Source organism: Choloepus didactylus, chromosome 6 (genome assembly GCF_015220235.1).
Source record: "Choloepus didactylus isolate mChoDid1 chromosome 6, mChoDid1.pri, whole genome shotgun sequence".
NCBI classification, from domain to species: domain Eukaryota; kingdom Metazoa; phylum Chordata; class Mammalia; order Pilosa; family Megalonychidae; genus Choloepus; species Choloepus didactylus.
Window position 1 is genome coordinate 92,808,732 of NC_051312.1, and position 16,850 is coordinate 92,825,581.

Genomic DNA, 16,850 nt, shown 5'->3' on the forward strand with positions numbered 1-16,850 from the left:
ACATGAAGTTCACAAATATAAGAATCATTGGCATCCCAGAAGGAGAAGAGTAAAGGGCTAGGAAAAATGTTTCCAGACTTAGTTGGGAAAAACTTCATAGCCCTTCTAATTGACATAAAAATGCAAATCAGAGATGTCCAATGAACTCCAAATAGAAGAAATCTAAATAAACCCATTCCAACACATATGCTCATCAGATTGTCAAATGCTGTAGGGAAGGAGAAAGTTCTGAAAACAGCAACAAGTGATTCACCACATACAAGGGAAACAACATAAGACTAAGTACTGACTATTCAGTGGGCACCATGGAGGCGAGAAGGCAACAGTATAGCATATTTAAGGTTCCAAAAGAGAAAAATTGCTGGTAAATAACCCATCAACGCTCTCCTTTAAAATTGAAGGCTTAATAATTCTCTTAGCATTTGTTTGTGAAAATGTTTCACAAGAGACCTGCCTTACAAGAAATACCAAAGGCTGTCCTACCAGCTGAGAAAAAAAGAGCAGAGAGAGAGGTCTGGAGAATTTACAAAAACTTTCCAAAAGAATGACAATATTCCTGCTCAAACTCTTTCAAAAAATTGAAGAAAACAGAACACTACCTAACTCATTTTATAAAGCAAATATCATTCTACTCTACCAAAACCAAATAAGATACTACAATAAGGAAAACTATAGGCCAATCTCCCTAATAAATAGATCCAAAAATTTTCAACAAACTACTTACAAACTGAATCCAAAGGCACAGTAAACGAATTATACACCACAGCCAAGTGGGGTTCATTCCTGGCATGCAAGGGTGGTTCAACGTAAGAAAATCACCAATGTAATACAACACATTAATAAATAAAAAGAGAAAAATAAAATGATCATCTTGATAGATGCTGAAAAATCATTTCACAAAAGTCGGCATCCCTTTTCGATAAAAACACTTCAAAAGGTAAGAACTGAAGGAACCTTCCTCAATATGATAAAGAGCATATATGAAAAACCTACAGCTAGCAAAGAACTCAATGGTGAAAGACTGAAAGCCATCCCCCTAAGATTGGGAATGAGAAAACGATGCCCATTGTCACCCTATTATTCAGCATTATGCTAGAAGTTCTAGCCAGAGCAATTTGCCAAGACAATGAAGTAAAAGATATCCAAATTGCAAAGGAAGAAATAAAACTGTCACTATTTACAGATGATGTGATCTTGCATTTGGAAACTCCTGAGAAATCAACAACAAAGCTACCTGAGCTAATAAACAAATTCAGTAGAGTGGCGGAATACAAGATTAATGTACGCAAGTCAGTAATGTTCCTATACACTAATAATAACCTAACTGAAGAGGCAATCAAAAGAAAAATTGCATTCACAATAGCAACTTAAAAAATCAAGTACCTAAGAATAAATTTAACCAAGTATGTAAAAAACCTCTCCACAGAAAAGTACAAATTGTTACTAAAAAAAATCAAAGGGGACCTAAAGAGGTGGAAAGATATTCCGTGTTCATGGATAGGAAGGGTAATTGTCGTTGAGATGTCAATTCTACCCAAACTGATCTGCAGATTCAACACCACTCCAGTCAAAATTCCAACAACCTACTTTGCAGGCTTGGAAAATCTAGTTATCAAATTTATTTGGAAGGGAAAAGAGCCTCAAATTGCAAAAAAACATTTGTAAAAAAAAGAAGAATGAAGTGGGGGGGACTTACATTTCCAGACATTGATGCCTACTATAAAAGCCACAATAGTCAAAACAGCACAATAATGGCACAAAGATAGACATATGGATCAATGGAATTGAGTTAAGAGTTCAGAAACAGATCCCAGATCTATGGTCAGCTGATTTTTGTTAAAGCCCCCAAATCCACTGAATCAGGACAGAAAGTCTCTTCAACAAATGGGGCTGGGAGAACTGGATCTCCACATCCAAAGGAATGAAAGAGGATCCCTATCTCACACCCTATACAAAAATTAACTAGAAGTGAATCAAAGAACTCAAAGTGAATCAATTAACTAGAAGTGAATCAAAGAACACAATAAAACTCGTACATGATAATACAGGGAAACATCTCTGTACTAGTTTGCTAATGCTGCAGGAACGTAAAACACCAGAAATGGACTGGCTTTTATAAAGGGGGTTTATTTGGTTACATAGTTACAGTCTTAAGGCTATAAAGTGTCCATCAACAAAGGGTACCTTCACTGGAGAAAGGCCATTGGCATCTGGAAAACCTCTGTTAGCTGGAAAGGCACGTGGCTGGCGTCTGCTTGCTTCCAGGTTGTGTTTCAAAATGGCGTTCTCCAAAATGTTGCTCTTAGGGCATTTTGTCCTCTCTTAGATGCATCTCCTCCAAAATGTCACTCAGTTGCTCTTGGGGCGTTTGTCCTCTCTTAGCTTCTCTGGAGCAAAAGTCTGCTTTCAAAGGCTGTCCCCAAAATGTCTCTGCAGCTCCTCTCTCAGCTCCTGTGCATTCTTCAAAGCATCCCTCTTAAGCTGTGGCAAGCTCACTCCTTCTGTCTGAGCTTATACAGTGCTCCAGTAAACTAAACAAGGCCCATGCTGAATGGACAGAGCCACACCTCCATGGAAATTATCCAATCAGAGGTATCACCTACAGTTGGGTGGGTCACATTTCCATGGACACTGAACCAATAGGTTCCAACCCAATCCACACTAATACGTCTGCCCCCACAAGAATGCATTAAAGAATACGGCTTTTTGGGAGGGACATAAATATACAAACTGGCAAAATCTCCAAGACCTAGTATTAAGAGGTAGCTTCTTAGACCTTACACCCAAAGCACAAGCAACAAAAGAAAAAACGAAGGGGGAACACCTCAAAATCAAAATCTTCTGTCCCTCAAAAGACTTTGTCAAAAAGGTGAAGAGACAACCAACTCAATGGGAGAAAAGATTTGGAAACCATATATCTGATAAGAGACTGATAACCTGAATATGTAAAGAAATCCTACATCTCAACAATAGTACAAACAGCACAATTATAGAATGCGCAAAAGATATGAAAAGGCATTTTTCTGAAGAGGAAACAGAAATGGCTTAAAAACACATGAAAAAATGTTTATCTTCACTCACTATTAGGGAAATGCAAATCAAAACCACAATATGACAACATCTCACGCCAATAACAATGGCTGCCATTAAACAAACAGGAAACAATAAATGCTGGAGAAGATGTGGACAAATTGCAACTCTTATTCATTGCTGGTGGGAAAGTATAATGGTACAGCCTCTATGGAAGATAGTTCGGTGGTTTCTTGGAAAACTAGATATCGAATTACCCTAAGATCCAGCAATTCCACTTCTCACTATATAACCAGAAGATCTGAAAGCAGTGACACAGACATTTGTACACCGATGTTCACAGTGGCATTGTTCACAATTGCCAAGAGATGGAAACAGTCCAAGTGTCCTTCAACAGACAGAAGGATAAACAAAATGTGTTATATATTTAGAATGAAATACTATGCAGCAGTAAAGAGGAACACAGTCCTGAAACATAGCAACATAGATGAACCTTCAAGTTATAATGCTGAGTGAAACAAGTCAGACACAAAAGGAGAGATACTGTATGTTACCATTACTATAAACTCTTCAAACAATGTAAAGTCTAGTCTTAAAATGAAGAATACTGGAAACCTAGAAATAAATAGAAGCTACTGAAGGGAGAATGATAACATAATATGTTCAGATATGTTAATGAGGGTCAATTTAAAGGTATGGGAATGGATAGGGGTGATGACTGTTTGTTACTGGAATTGTAAGTATCAGAGCTGCATTGAAGGCAAACAGATTGAAAGGGGTTGTTTAAAGGCATGTATCCCACAGATCAACACTAAAATATAGATATACTTCTAAGTATATGATATACTTCTAAGATATGACATTGGTAGAGAGTCAACAACAGAGCGTTACATGGAAAAGTCTACCTGTTGCATACTAGGGACTATAATTAATATGAATACCTTACTAGTACCACACAAACACTAGGGACAAATAATTAAGGGCTGAAAAGAGCTATAGGGTGTGTTGGGTCACAAGAATTGTTAAAAATGGAGAGTGATGAGGATGGTACAACTAAGTGATGATAATGTGAGATATGGTTGGATTATTGTGGACATAACATATGCTATGTGAAATTAGGAACCCCCTACTTTATAAGTCAAGCCCTCGATCACGAGCCTTGCTCTTGTGAAACTTACGGTTGTAAAGGGGTGGCTAAGCCCACCTATAATTATGCCTAGGAGTCACTTTCAGAGAACCTCTTTTTGTTGCTCAAATGTGGACTTTCTCTCTCTAAGCCCAACTCTGCAAATGAATTCATCACCCTCCCACCAATGTGGGGCAGGATCCCCCAGGTAAGGGAGTCTCCCTGGTGATGTGGGACTTGGATTTTGGAAATGAGCCTGACCCTGGCTCGAGGGGTTGAGAGTGCCTTTTCGACCAAAAGGGGGGAAAGAAAGGCAACAAAATAAGGTTCCAGTGGCTAAGAGGTTTCAAATAGAGTCAACAGGCTGTCCCAGAGGTTACGCAAGCTTCAGCTAGATATGCCAAATGGCTACAGTATGATAAGCCCAAGTCAACAGTAGTCCAAAAACCCTAAAGAATACCCGGGTCTCTATCTGAGACACTATAAAAGTTTCATTCACTAAGTTTATTCTTCAGAAGCTTAAATCCTCTAGAGAGCTCCTATGCCAGTTAAGTCCCAAAACACAGAGGCAGCAGCCCCTTCAAGAACATCAACCAGTTGTGTCCCCTTTTCTCATAATGTCGACACCCCTTTTCAACATGAAAAAGTTAGAGTGGTCACTGCATAGACATCCCTGAAGACCAGGAAAGTGATTAAACTAGAGGAAGAGATAGCAACAGACAAGATATAATTTAACAAAGGATTAGAATACTCAATCTCTATATAATTTTCTTTTTCTTGGTTGCTGGGGTATTAGAATATCTATAAGGAAAGAACTGAAATGGTGGAACTGCAAACCATAACATTCTTTGAAATTTGCTATATAGCTACTTGTTAGATTGTAATTTGAAAGTTATCACCTTTTTGTATATATGTTTTATTTCACGGTAAGAAAATAACTGAAACTACAGTACTGTAACCCAAAACATTCATTGGAATTTGCTCTCTAACATCTTGTTAAAGTGCACTTGGAAAGTTATCACATCTAGTAAATATGCTATATTCCACAATAATATATATATATATATATATGTATTGATGAAACTGGTACACTCAAGTATTATAAGTTGCAGTGTAAATGTAAATAATCCTTTTGAAAAGCAATATGGTAACACTTAGCAAGGGTCACTAATACGTTTGGACTCCCTAACTCGGTAATTACCTTCCCAGGAATTTATCCTAAGAAATACATTTAACAAAAACAAGAAGAAATAGATTTTCTCTGCCCCATCTACAAGGGAAAAAATGTAAAACATGCTTCTGTATGTTGATTTTAATACATTAGCAATACCATATTATGAAGATGACATAAAAACACGGAAAAATTATATGTAATATTAAGTGACAACAGTAAAATATAAAATAGTACATTCACTGTAAGTACAGCCATATAAAACTTTTATAAGTAGAAGATAATAAAACAAATTGTTTTGCGAAAATGGTAGAATTTTCTTTTAATTTTCTTTAATCTTATTATATTGTTCTTTCAATAAAACAGACACCCCTCCCACTATAAAAGTTATTTTCATTGTTTCCTGTAAATTAAAATTCTTGGATAAAAATTCAATAAAAGTAAAATTTTTATATAAAGTTGTTTCTAATAAAATAAAAAAAATTCTCAACTTCAGCCAATAACCTACATTTACGATATGTAACCATTAAACAGTTTCACAATAAATGAATTTAGATCATTACTGAATTTACCTGACCCCTATGACTCTCACAGTCTCTGAAGTTTACAGATAAATGTTGCCCAATATTTAAAGGGCCATATTTGTTTAAATATTATACCTCTGTGCCGGTTTGGATGCATTATGTCCCCCAAAACACCACACCCTTTGATGTAATCTTCTGGGAGCAGACATATTGATGTTGATTAGGTTGGAACCTATTGATTGAGTGACGTTTCCATGGAGATGTGACTCAATCAACTATGGGCAAGACCTTTGATTGGATAATTTTCAAGGAGGTGTTACCCCACCCAATCAGGGTGGGTCTGAATTAAATCACTGGAGCCATATAAAACAGCTGACAAACAGAAGGAACTCAGAGCAGCTGAGATGGACATTTTGGAGAGCCTGCTAAGAGTGACTTTTTAGAGCTGCAGCTAAGAAAGGACGAAACGCTCCAAGAGCAACATTTTGCAGAATGCCATTTTGAAACACAACCTGGGAGCAAGGAGACACCAGCCGCATGCCTTCCGAGCTCACAGATGTTTTCTGGATGCCAATGGCCTTTCTCCAATGAAGGTATCCTATTTTTGATGCCTTACCTTGGACACTTTATGGCCTTAAGACTGTAACTTTGTAACCAAATAAACCCCTTTATAAAAGCCAATCCATTTCTGGTATTTTGCAAATGGCGGCATTAGCAAACTGGAACAACCCCCAAATGAATATTCTTTGAAACTACAACAATGAACAGAATTACAGTATTTTCAGAAGCAACAAAGGATTTTTTTTAATATTCTAAAACAAATATTATGGCTACTGAGGCACTAACTCCATAACAGAATCTTGAATACAAATAAAACCAGACAAATAATCAAAAAGTTAAAAAGCTGATGTAGTTTTCAGCTTCACCTAACCACTGAGAATGTATTTTAGCGGGCACCAACAAGGAGTAATTAGAAAAAGAAATAACACAATGCATACAAAACTTGGGAGATGTCACTCTTATGGGATCTAAAACGTGATGGATCATATGAACAGAACAGCACCTCACATGGTTTCTGAGTTAGCGCAGAACAATGAACAAAGCATCAATTCTGACACACTTAGGTATAAATCCCAGCTCTGCCATGTACCGTGTTATGTTGAAAAAGTTAACTTCTTTGAACTTCAAATTCCCCACAATAGGGACTGTATTTATCTTACATCATTCGTAAACTAATTAAGTATACAGTATTTGGTAAAGGTCAATAAATAATAGTTATTAAGAAATAACTATATTTTTAACTCTAATGTAAACATATGTAAATGGTTTTATTGCAGCATCCTTAAATTCCCTTTCAATAATAACCAAAACAACAAAATTTTGCCACAGTCTAAAATTCTATACAAAAGAACGAAAGATTTCTGTTTTGACTTCAAAGCTTTTAGATGGCAACTTACTTTCATTTTGCAAGATGTTAATGGCATCATCCATAATGCAATCTGGTGAAAATCCTGCAGTCTTTGATAATAAACCCAACAAAGATGCAATTTTCAGCCTCACAGATGCATCATTCTCCTGGAACAACAGAAGCAGTTGTTACCTTGGTCGTCTCAGCTAACCAACAAACAAGAACACGGGAAACTAACATCCCAAAACAGATTCACTGATCTTAGCATTCTAAGGCTTCATTTCCAAAAATTTAACTTGATATACCTCAAGGGAGAGAAGTCTTCTCAATCAGAATGTTACACCTAAATACTGCAAAGTGAAAGGGAATATTTTTATGCCTTCCTAATGCCAGTAACTTCTAACCAGAAATGTACTCGTGGGATTAAAACTACTTTGCCAGTGCTGAGAATAAGTAAATATACTTCAATGCCAAAGAAAAAATAATGTAAATAATTTTGGCCTTCCACATAAAACCAAATCCCCACTTCCCACCTAGAGTTTCTAAGGACATAACTGGGCACAACAAGGAGGTCTGAAGCTGGAGAAGGGGCAAAAGATACATGGAGTCAGAAGACCTAAAATCCTGGCCCATCTATGCCACTTACCATGTACCTAACCTTGGGGAAATCATTTACTTGGGAACTTAACCCTCAGCTGTCAGGTGCAGCAGAAAGAACAAGAGCTTTGAAATAGCCAGATTTAGGTATGATGCCCAAATTTACCACACAGATTCACTGACTAACTAACCTCCCTGAGTATCATCTGTGAAATGGAGTTAATGCTAACCTAAGAGGGCTACTGAAAGGAAAAGGACTAGCACAGTAATGGGTACATAATTGGAAGTCAAATATTAGTGCCCTTCTTCCTTCCTCTCTTTGAAAATTCATTCTTTCATGTAGGGGGGATGTGTGCTGGTTTGAAATTGTTATGTACCCCAGAAGAACCATGATCTTTTAACCCAATCTTGTTGGTGAAACCTTTTAATTGAGTGTTTCCATGGAGATATAACTCACACAACTGTTAGTGGGACCACTGATTAAATTATTTCCATGGAGGTGTGACCCCACCATTCAGGGTGGTTCTTGATTAGTTCACTGCAGTACTAAGAGCCAAAACAGATACAGACGCCTGGAGATGCTGGAGATGCGGACAGAAGGACGTTTGGAAACGCCAAGCTAAGAGATGAAGTTCAGATTTTGCCCCAGAGAAGCTAAGAGAGGACCCCCAGATGCACAGAGAGAAATGCCCTGGGAGAAAGAAGCAAGGATGCACAGGAGCTGAGACACAGGAATGAAGACAGAAGCTCAGAGACCTTTTGGAGAAAGCCATTTTGAAACACAACCTGGGAGCCAAAGGACCAGCAGATGCCAGCCACATGCCTTCCCATTTGACAGAGGTGTTCTGAATGCCATCAGCCTACCTTCAGTGAAGGTATCCTCTTGTTGATGCTCTAGTTTGGACACTTTCATGGCCTTAGAACTTAAATTGTAACCTAATAAATCCCCTTTATAAAAGTCAACCCATTTCTGGCAGCATTAGCAAACCAGAACAGGGTACAGAAGCTCAACTGCCTAACTCACAGGGGTACCATAAAGAGCAAATAAAAAACACGTGTAAAATAAGGATACAATTAGTCAGACCCAACATATGAGAAATTCTAAATGTAAATGCTCCACTTTTTAAAGCAATAAATAGCATGGGGAAAGAGCAGAGTTGTTATAAGTTAAAAGAGACTCACAGGGTAAGTTTTAGTTACTCCTCCGGAAGTAGGTAAAAAGCCAGGAACTGCGTGGACTGGACCCACAGAGCAATCTGTCTTTGGGCATACTTCATACACACTCATGAAAACGTGGAACTGCTGAGATCTGCGAAATCTGTAAGTTTTTGCGGCCAGGGGACCCGCGCCCCTCCCTGCCAGGCTCAGTCCCGGGGGAGGAGGGGCTGTCAGCTCCGGGAAGGAGAAGGGAGAACTGCAGTGGCTGCTCTTATCGAAAACTCATTCTACTGATTCAAACTCCAACCATAGATAGACTGAGACCGACACCAGAGACTCTGAGAGCAGCCAGCCCAGCAGAGAGGAGACAGGCATAGAAAAAAAACAACACGAAAAACTCCAAAATAAAAGCAGAGGATTTTTGGAGTTTCTGGTGAACACAGAAAGGGGAAGGGCGGAGCTCAGGCCTTGAGGCGCATATGCAAATCCCGAAGCAAAGCTGATCTCTCTGCCCTGTGCACCTTTCCTAATGGCCCTGGTTGCTTTGTCTATTAGCATTTCAATAACCCATTAGATCTCTGAGGAGGGCCGCTTTTTTTTTTTGTTTTTGTTTTGTTTTTTTTTTTAAATCCTTTTTGCTTTTTCTAAAACAATTACTCTAAGAAGCTCAATACAGAAAGCTTCAAAGAATTTCAATTTGGGCACGTCAAGTCAAGAGCAGAACTAAGAGAGCTCTGAGACAAAAGGCAATAATCCAGTGGCTGAGAAAATTCACTAAACAACACAACTTCCCAAGAAAAGGGGGGTGTCCGCTCACAGCCACCATCCTGGTGGACAGGAAACACTCCTGCCCATCGCCAGCCCCATAGCCCAGAGCTGCCCAAGACAACCCAGTGTGACGGAAGTGCTTCAAATAACAGGCACACACCACAAAACTGGGCGTGGACATTAGCCTTCCCTGCAACCTCAGCTGAATGTCCCAGAGCTGGGAAGGTGGAGCAGTGTGAATTAACAAAGCCCCATTCAGCCATCATTTGAGCAGACTGGGAGCCTCCCTACACAGCCCTTGCAGCCCAGAACTGCCCTGGGGGGACAGCACTCACCTGTGACATAGCACAGTCATCCCTCAACAAGGACCCGGGGTGCACAGCCTGTAAGAGGGGCCCACTTGCAAGTCTCAGGAGCCATACGCCAATACCAAAGACGTGTGGGTCAGTGGCAGAGACAAACTGTGGCAGGACTGAACTGACGGATTAGACTATTGCAGCAGCTTAAAACTCTAGGATCATCAGGGAGATTTGATTGTTAGGGCCACCCCCCCTCCCCGACTGCCCAGAAACACGCCCCACATACAGGGCAGGCAACACCAACTACACACGCAAGCTTGGTACACCAATTGGGCCCCACAAGACTCACTCCCCCACTCACCAAAAAGGCTAAGCAGGGGAGATCTGGCTTGTGGAGAACAGGTGGCTCGTGGACGCCACCTGCTGGTTAGTTAGAGAAAGTGTACTCCACGAAGCTGTAGATCTGATAAATTAGAGATAAGGACTTCAATAGGTCTACAAACCCTAAAAGAACCCTATCAAGTTCAGCAAATGCCACGAGGCCAAAAACAACAGAAAATTATAAAGCATATGAAAAAACCAGACGATATGGATAACCCAAGCCCAAGCACCCAAATCAAAAGACCAGAAGAGACAGAGCACCTAGAGCAGCTACTCAAAGAACTAAAGATGAACAATGAGACCATAGTACGGGATATGAAGGAAATCAAGAAGACCCTAGAAGAGCATAAAGAAGACATTGCAAGACTAAATAAAAAAATGGAGGATCTTATGGAAATTAAAGAAACTGTTGACCAAATTAAAAAGATTCTGGACACTCATAGTACAAGACTAGAGGAAGTTGAACAACGAATCAGTGACCTGGAAGATGACAGAATGGAAAATGAAAGCATAAAAGAAAGAATGGGGAAAAAAATTGAAAAACTCGAAATGGACCTCAGGGATATGATAGATAATATGAAACGTCCAAATATAAGACTCACTGGTGTCCCAGAAGGGGAAGAAAAGGGTAAAGGTCTAGGAAGAGTATTCAAAGAAATTGTTGGGGAAAACTTCCCAAATCTTCTAAACAACATAAATACACAATCATAAATGCTCAGCGAACTCCAAATAGAATAAATCCAAAAAAACCCACTCCGAGACATATACTGATCACACTGTCAAACATAGAAGAGAAGGAGCAAGTTCTGAAAGCAGCAAGAGAAAAGCAATTCACCACATACAAAGGAAACAGCATAAGACTAAGTAGTGACTACTCAGCAGCCACCATGGAGGCAAGAAGGCAGTGGCACGATATATTTAAAATTCTGAGTGAGAGGAATTTCCAGCCAAGAATACTTTATCCAGCAAAGCTCTCCTTCAAATTTGAGGGAGAGCTTAAATTTTTCACAGACAAAGAAATGCTGAGAGAATTTGCTAACAAGAGACCTGCCCTACTGGAGATACTAAAGGGAGCCCTACAGACAGAGAAACAAAGACAGGACAGAGAGACTTGGAGAAAGGTTCAGTACTAAAGAGATTCGGTATGGGTACAATAAAGGATATTAATAGAGAGAGGGAAAAATATGGCAAACATAATCCAAAGGATAAGATGGCCGATTCAAGAAATGCCTTCACGGTTTTAACGCTGAATGTAAATGGATTAAACTCCCCAATTAAAAGATATAGATTTGCAGAATGGATAAAAAAAAATGAACCATCAATATGTTGCATACAAGAGACTCATCTTAGACACAGGGACACAAAGAAACTGAAAGTGAAAGGATGGAAAAAAAATATTTCATGCAAGCTACATCCAAAAGAAAGCAGGTGTAGCAATATTAATCTCAGATAAAATAGACTTCAAATGCAGGGATGTTTTGAGAGACAAAGAAGGCCACTACATACTAATAAAAGGGGCAATTCAGCAAGAAGAAATAACAATCGTAAATGTCTATGCACCCAATCAAGGTGCCACAAAATACATGAGAGAAACACTGGCAAAACTAAAGGAAGCAATTGATGTTTCCACAATAATTGTGGGAGACTTCAACACATCACTCTCTCCTATAGATAGATCAACCAGACAGAAGACCAATAAGGAAATTGAAAACCTAAACAATCTGATAAATGAATTAGATTTAACAGACATATACAGGACATTACATCCCAAATCACCAGGATACACATACTTTTCTAGTGCTCACGGAACTTTCTCCAGAATAGATCATATGCTGGGACATAAAACAAGCCTCAATAAATTTAAAAAGATTGAAATTATTCAAAGCACATTCTCTGACCACAATGGAATACAATTAGAAGTCAATAACCATCAGAGACTTAGAAATTCACAAATACCTGGAGGTTAAACAACACACTCCTAAACAATCAGTGGGTTAAAGAAGAAATAGCAAGAGAAATTGCTAAATATATAGAGACAAATGCAAATGAGAACACAACATACCAAAACCTATGGGATGCAGCAAAAGCAGTGCTAAGGGGGAAATTTATAGCACTAAATGCATATATTAAAAAGGAAGAAAGAGCCAAAATCAAAGAACTAATGGATCAACTGAAGAAGCTAGAAAATGAACAGCAAACCAATCCTAACCAAGTAGAAGAAAAGAAATCACAAGGATTAAAGCAGAAATAAATGACATAGAGAACAAAAAAACAATAGAGAGGATAAATATCACCAAAAGTTGGTTCTTTGAGAAGATCAACAAGATTGACAAGCCCCTAGCTAGACTGACAAAATCAAAAAGAGAGAAGACCCATATAAACACAATAATGAATGAAAAAGGTGACATAACTGCAGATCCTGAAGAAATTAAAAAAATTATAAGAGGATATTATGAACAACTGTATGGCAACAAACTGGATAATGTAGAAGAAATGGACAATTTCCTGGAAACATATGAACAACCTAGACTGACCAGAGAAGAAATAGAAGACCTCAACCAACCCATCACAAGCAAAGAGATCCAATCAGTCATCAAAAATCTTCCCACAAATAAATGCCCAGGGCCAGATGGCTTCACAGGGGAATTCTACCAAACTTTCCAGAAAGAACTGACACCAAGCTTACTCAAACTCTTTCAAAACATTGAAAAAAATGGAACACTACCTAACTCATTTTATGAAGCTAACATCAATCTAATACCAAAACCAGGCAAAGATGCTACAAAAAAGGAAAAACTACCGGCCAATCTCCCTAATGAATATAGATGCAAAAATCCTCAACAAAATACTTGCAAATCGAATCCAAAGACACATTAAAAAAATCATACACCATGACCAAGTGGGGTTCATTCCAGGCATGCAAGGATGGTTCAACATAAGAAAAACAATCAATGTATTACAACACATTAAAAACTCGAAAGGGAAAAATCAATTGATCATCTCAATAGATGCTGAAAAAGCATTTGACAAAATCCAACATCCCTTTTTGATAAAAACACTTCAAAAGGTAGGAATGAAGGAAACTTCCTCAACATGATAAAGAGCATATATGAAAAACCCACAGCCAGCATAGTACTCAATGGTGAGAGACTGAAAGCCTTCCCTCTAAGATCAGGAACAAGACAAGGATGCCCGCTGTCACCACTGTTATTCAACATTGTGCTGGAAGTGCTAGCCAGGGCAATCCGGCAAGACAAAGAAATAAAAGGCATCCAAATTGGAAAAGAAGAAGTAAAACTGTCATTGTTTGCAGATGATATGATCTTATATCTAGAAAACCCTGAGAAATCAACGATACACCTACTAGAGCTAATAAACAAATTTAGCAAAGTAGCGGGATACAAGATTAATGCACATAAGTCAGTAATGTTTCTATATGCTAGAAATGAACAAACTGAAGAGACACTCAAGAAAAAGATACCATTTTCAATAGCAACTAAAAAATCAAGTACCTAGGAATAAACTTAACCAAAGATGTAAAAGACCTATACAAAGAAAACTACATAACTCTACTAAAAGAAATAGAAGGGGACCTTAAAAGATGGAAAAATATTCCATGTTCATGGATAGGAAGGCTAAATGTCATTAAGATGTCAATTCTACCCAAACTCTTCTACAGATTCAATGCAATCCCAATCAAAATTCCAACAACCTACTTTGCAGACTTGGAAAAGCTAGTTATCAAATTTATTTGGAAAGGGAAGATGCCTCGAATTGCTAAAGACACTCTAAAAAAGAAAAACGAAGTGGGAGGACTTACACTCCCTGACTTTGAAGCTTATTATAAAGCCACAGTTGCCAAAACAGCATGGTACTGGCACAAAGATAGACATATAGATCAATGGAATCGAATTGAGAATTCAGAGATAGACCCTCAGATCTATGGCCGACTGATCTTTGATAAGGCCCCCAAAGTCACTGAACTGAGCCATAATGGTCTTTTCAACAAATGGGGCTGGGAGAGTTGGATATCCATATCCAAAAGAATGAAAGAGGACCCCTACCTCACCCCCTACACAAAAATTAACTCAAATGGACCAAAGATCTCAATATAAAAGAAAGTACCATAAAACTCCTAGAAGATAATGTAGGAAAACATCTTCAAGACCTTGTATTAGGCGGCCACTTCCTAGACTTTACACCCAAAGCACAAGCAACAAAAGAGAAAACAGATAAATGGGAACTCCTCAAGCTTAGAAGTTTCTGCACCTCAAAGGAATTTCTCAAAAAGGTAAAGAGGCAGCCAACTCAATGGGAAAAAAATTTTTGGAAACCATGTATCTGACAAAAGACTGATATCTTGCATATATAAAGAAATCCTACAACTCAATGACAATAGTACAGTCGGCCCAATTATAAAATGGGCAAAAGATATGAAAAGACAGTTCTCTGAAGAGGAAATACAAATGGCCAAGAAACACATGAAAAAATGTTCAGCTTCACTAGCTATTAGAGAGATGCAAATTAAGACCACAATGAGATACCATCTAACACCGGTTAGAATGGCTGCCATTAAACAAACAGGAAACTACAAATGCTGGAGGGGATGTGGAGAAACTGGAATTCTTATTCATTGTTGGTGGGATTGTATAATGGTTCAGCCACTCTGGAAGTCAGTCTGGCAGTTCCTTAGAAAACTAGATATAGAGCTACCATTCGATCCAGCGATTGCACTTCTCGGTATATACCCGGAAGATCGGAAAGCAGTGACACGAACAGATATCTGCACGCCAATGTTCATAGCAGCATTATTCACAATTGCCAAGAGATGGAAACAACCCAAATGTCCTTCAACAGATGAGTGGATAAATAAAATGTGGTATATACACACGATGGAATACTACGCGGCAGTAAGAAGGAACGATCTGGTGAAACATATGACAACATGGATGAACCTTGAAGACATAATGCTGAGTGAAATAAGCCAGGCACAAAAAGAGAAATATTATATGCTACCACTAATGTGAACTTTGAAAAATGTAAAACAAATGGTTTATAATGTAGAATGTAGGGGAACTAGCAGTAGAGAGCAATTAAGGAAGGGGGAACAATAATCCAAGAAGAACAGATAAGCTATTTAACGTTCTGGGGATGCCCAGAAATGACTATGGTCTGTTAATTTCTGATGGATATAGTAGGAACAAGTTCACAGAAATGTTGCTATATTATGTAACTTTCTTGGGGTAAAGTAGGAACATGTTGGAAGTTAAGCAGTTATCTTAGGTTAGTTGTCTTTTTCTTACCCCCTTGTTATGGTCTCTTTGAAATGTTCTTTTATTGTATGTTTGTTTTCTTTTTAACTTTTTTTTTCATACAGTTGATTTAAAAAATAAGGGAAATTTAAAAAAAAAAAAAAAAAAAAGAAAAACAAGGAAAAAAAAAAGATGTAGTGCCCCCTTGAGGAGCCTGTGGAGAATGCAGGGGTATTCGCCTACCCCATCTCCATGGTTGCTAACATGACCACAGACATAGGGGACTGGTGGTTTGATGGGTTGAGCCCTCTACCGTAAGTTTTACCCTTGGGAAGAGGGTTGCTGCAAAGGAGAGGCTAGGCCTCCCTATATTTGTGCCTAAGAGTCTCCTCCTGAATGCCTCTTTGTTGCTCAGATGTGGCCCTCTCTCTCTGGCTAAACCAACTTGAAAGGTGAAATCACTGCCCTCCCCCCTACGTGGGATCAGACACCCAGGGGAGTGAATCTCCCTGGCAACGTGGAATATGACTCCCGGGGAGGAATGTAGACCCGGCATCGTGGGACGGAGAACATCTTCTTGACCAAAAGGGGATGTGAAAGGAAATGAAATAAGCTTCAGTGGCAGAAAGAATCCAAAAGGAGCCGAGAGGTCACTCTGGTGGGCACTCTTACGCACACTTTAGACAACCCTTTTAGGTTCTAAAGAATTGGGGTAGCTAGTGGTGGATACCTGAAACTATCAAACTACAACCCAGAACCCATGAATCTCGAAGACAGTTGTATAAAAATGTAGCTTATGAGGGGTGACAATGGGACTGGGAAAGCCATAAGGAGCAAACTCCACTTTGTCTAGTTTATGGATGGATGTGTAGAAAAGTAGGGGAAGGAAACAAACAGACAAAGGTACCCAGTGTTCTTTTTTACTTCAATTGCTCTTTTTCACTCTAATTATTATTCTTGTTATTTTTGTGTGTGTGCTAATGAAGGTGTCAGGGATTGATTTAGGTGATGAATGTACAACTATGTAATGGTACTGTAAACAATCGAAAGTACAATTTGTTTTGTATGACTGCGTGGTATGTGAATATCTCTCAATAAAATGATGATTTAAAAAAAAAAAAAAAAAAAAACAAAAC

At 38.6% G+C, this 16,850-nt stretch overlaps 1 protein-coding gene across 3 annotated transcripts in view; it reads right to left on the reverse strand.

Annotated features, from left to right (window-relative positions):
* The window catches only part of INTS4 (integrator complex subunit 4), a 237,356-nt gene that overhangs the window by 190,600 nt on the left and 29,906 nt on the right, over positions 1–16,850 (reverse strand). For all 3 annotated transcript variants that reach the window (XM_037840819.1, XM_037840820.1, XM_037840818.1), the window contains exon 3: positions 7,309–7,426. In XM_037840819.1, the coding sequence (XP_037696747.1) occupies positions 7,309–7,426 (118 nt within the window). The remainder of the gene's footprint in view (positions 1–7,308; positions 7,427–16,850) is intronic.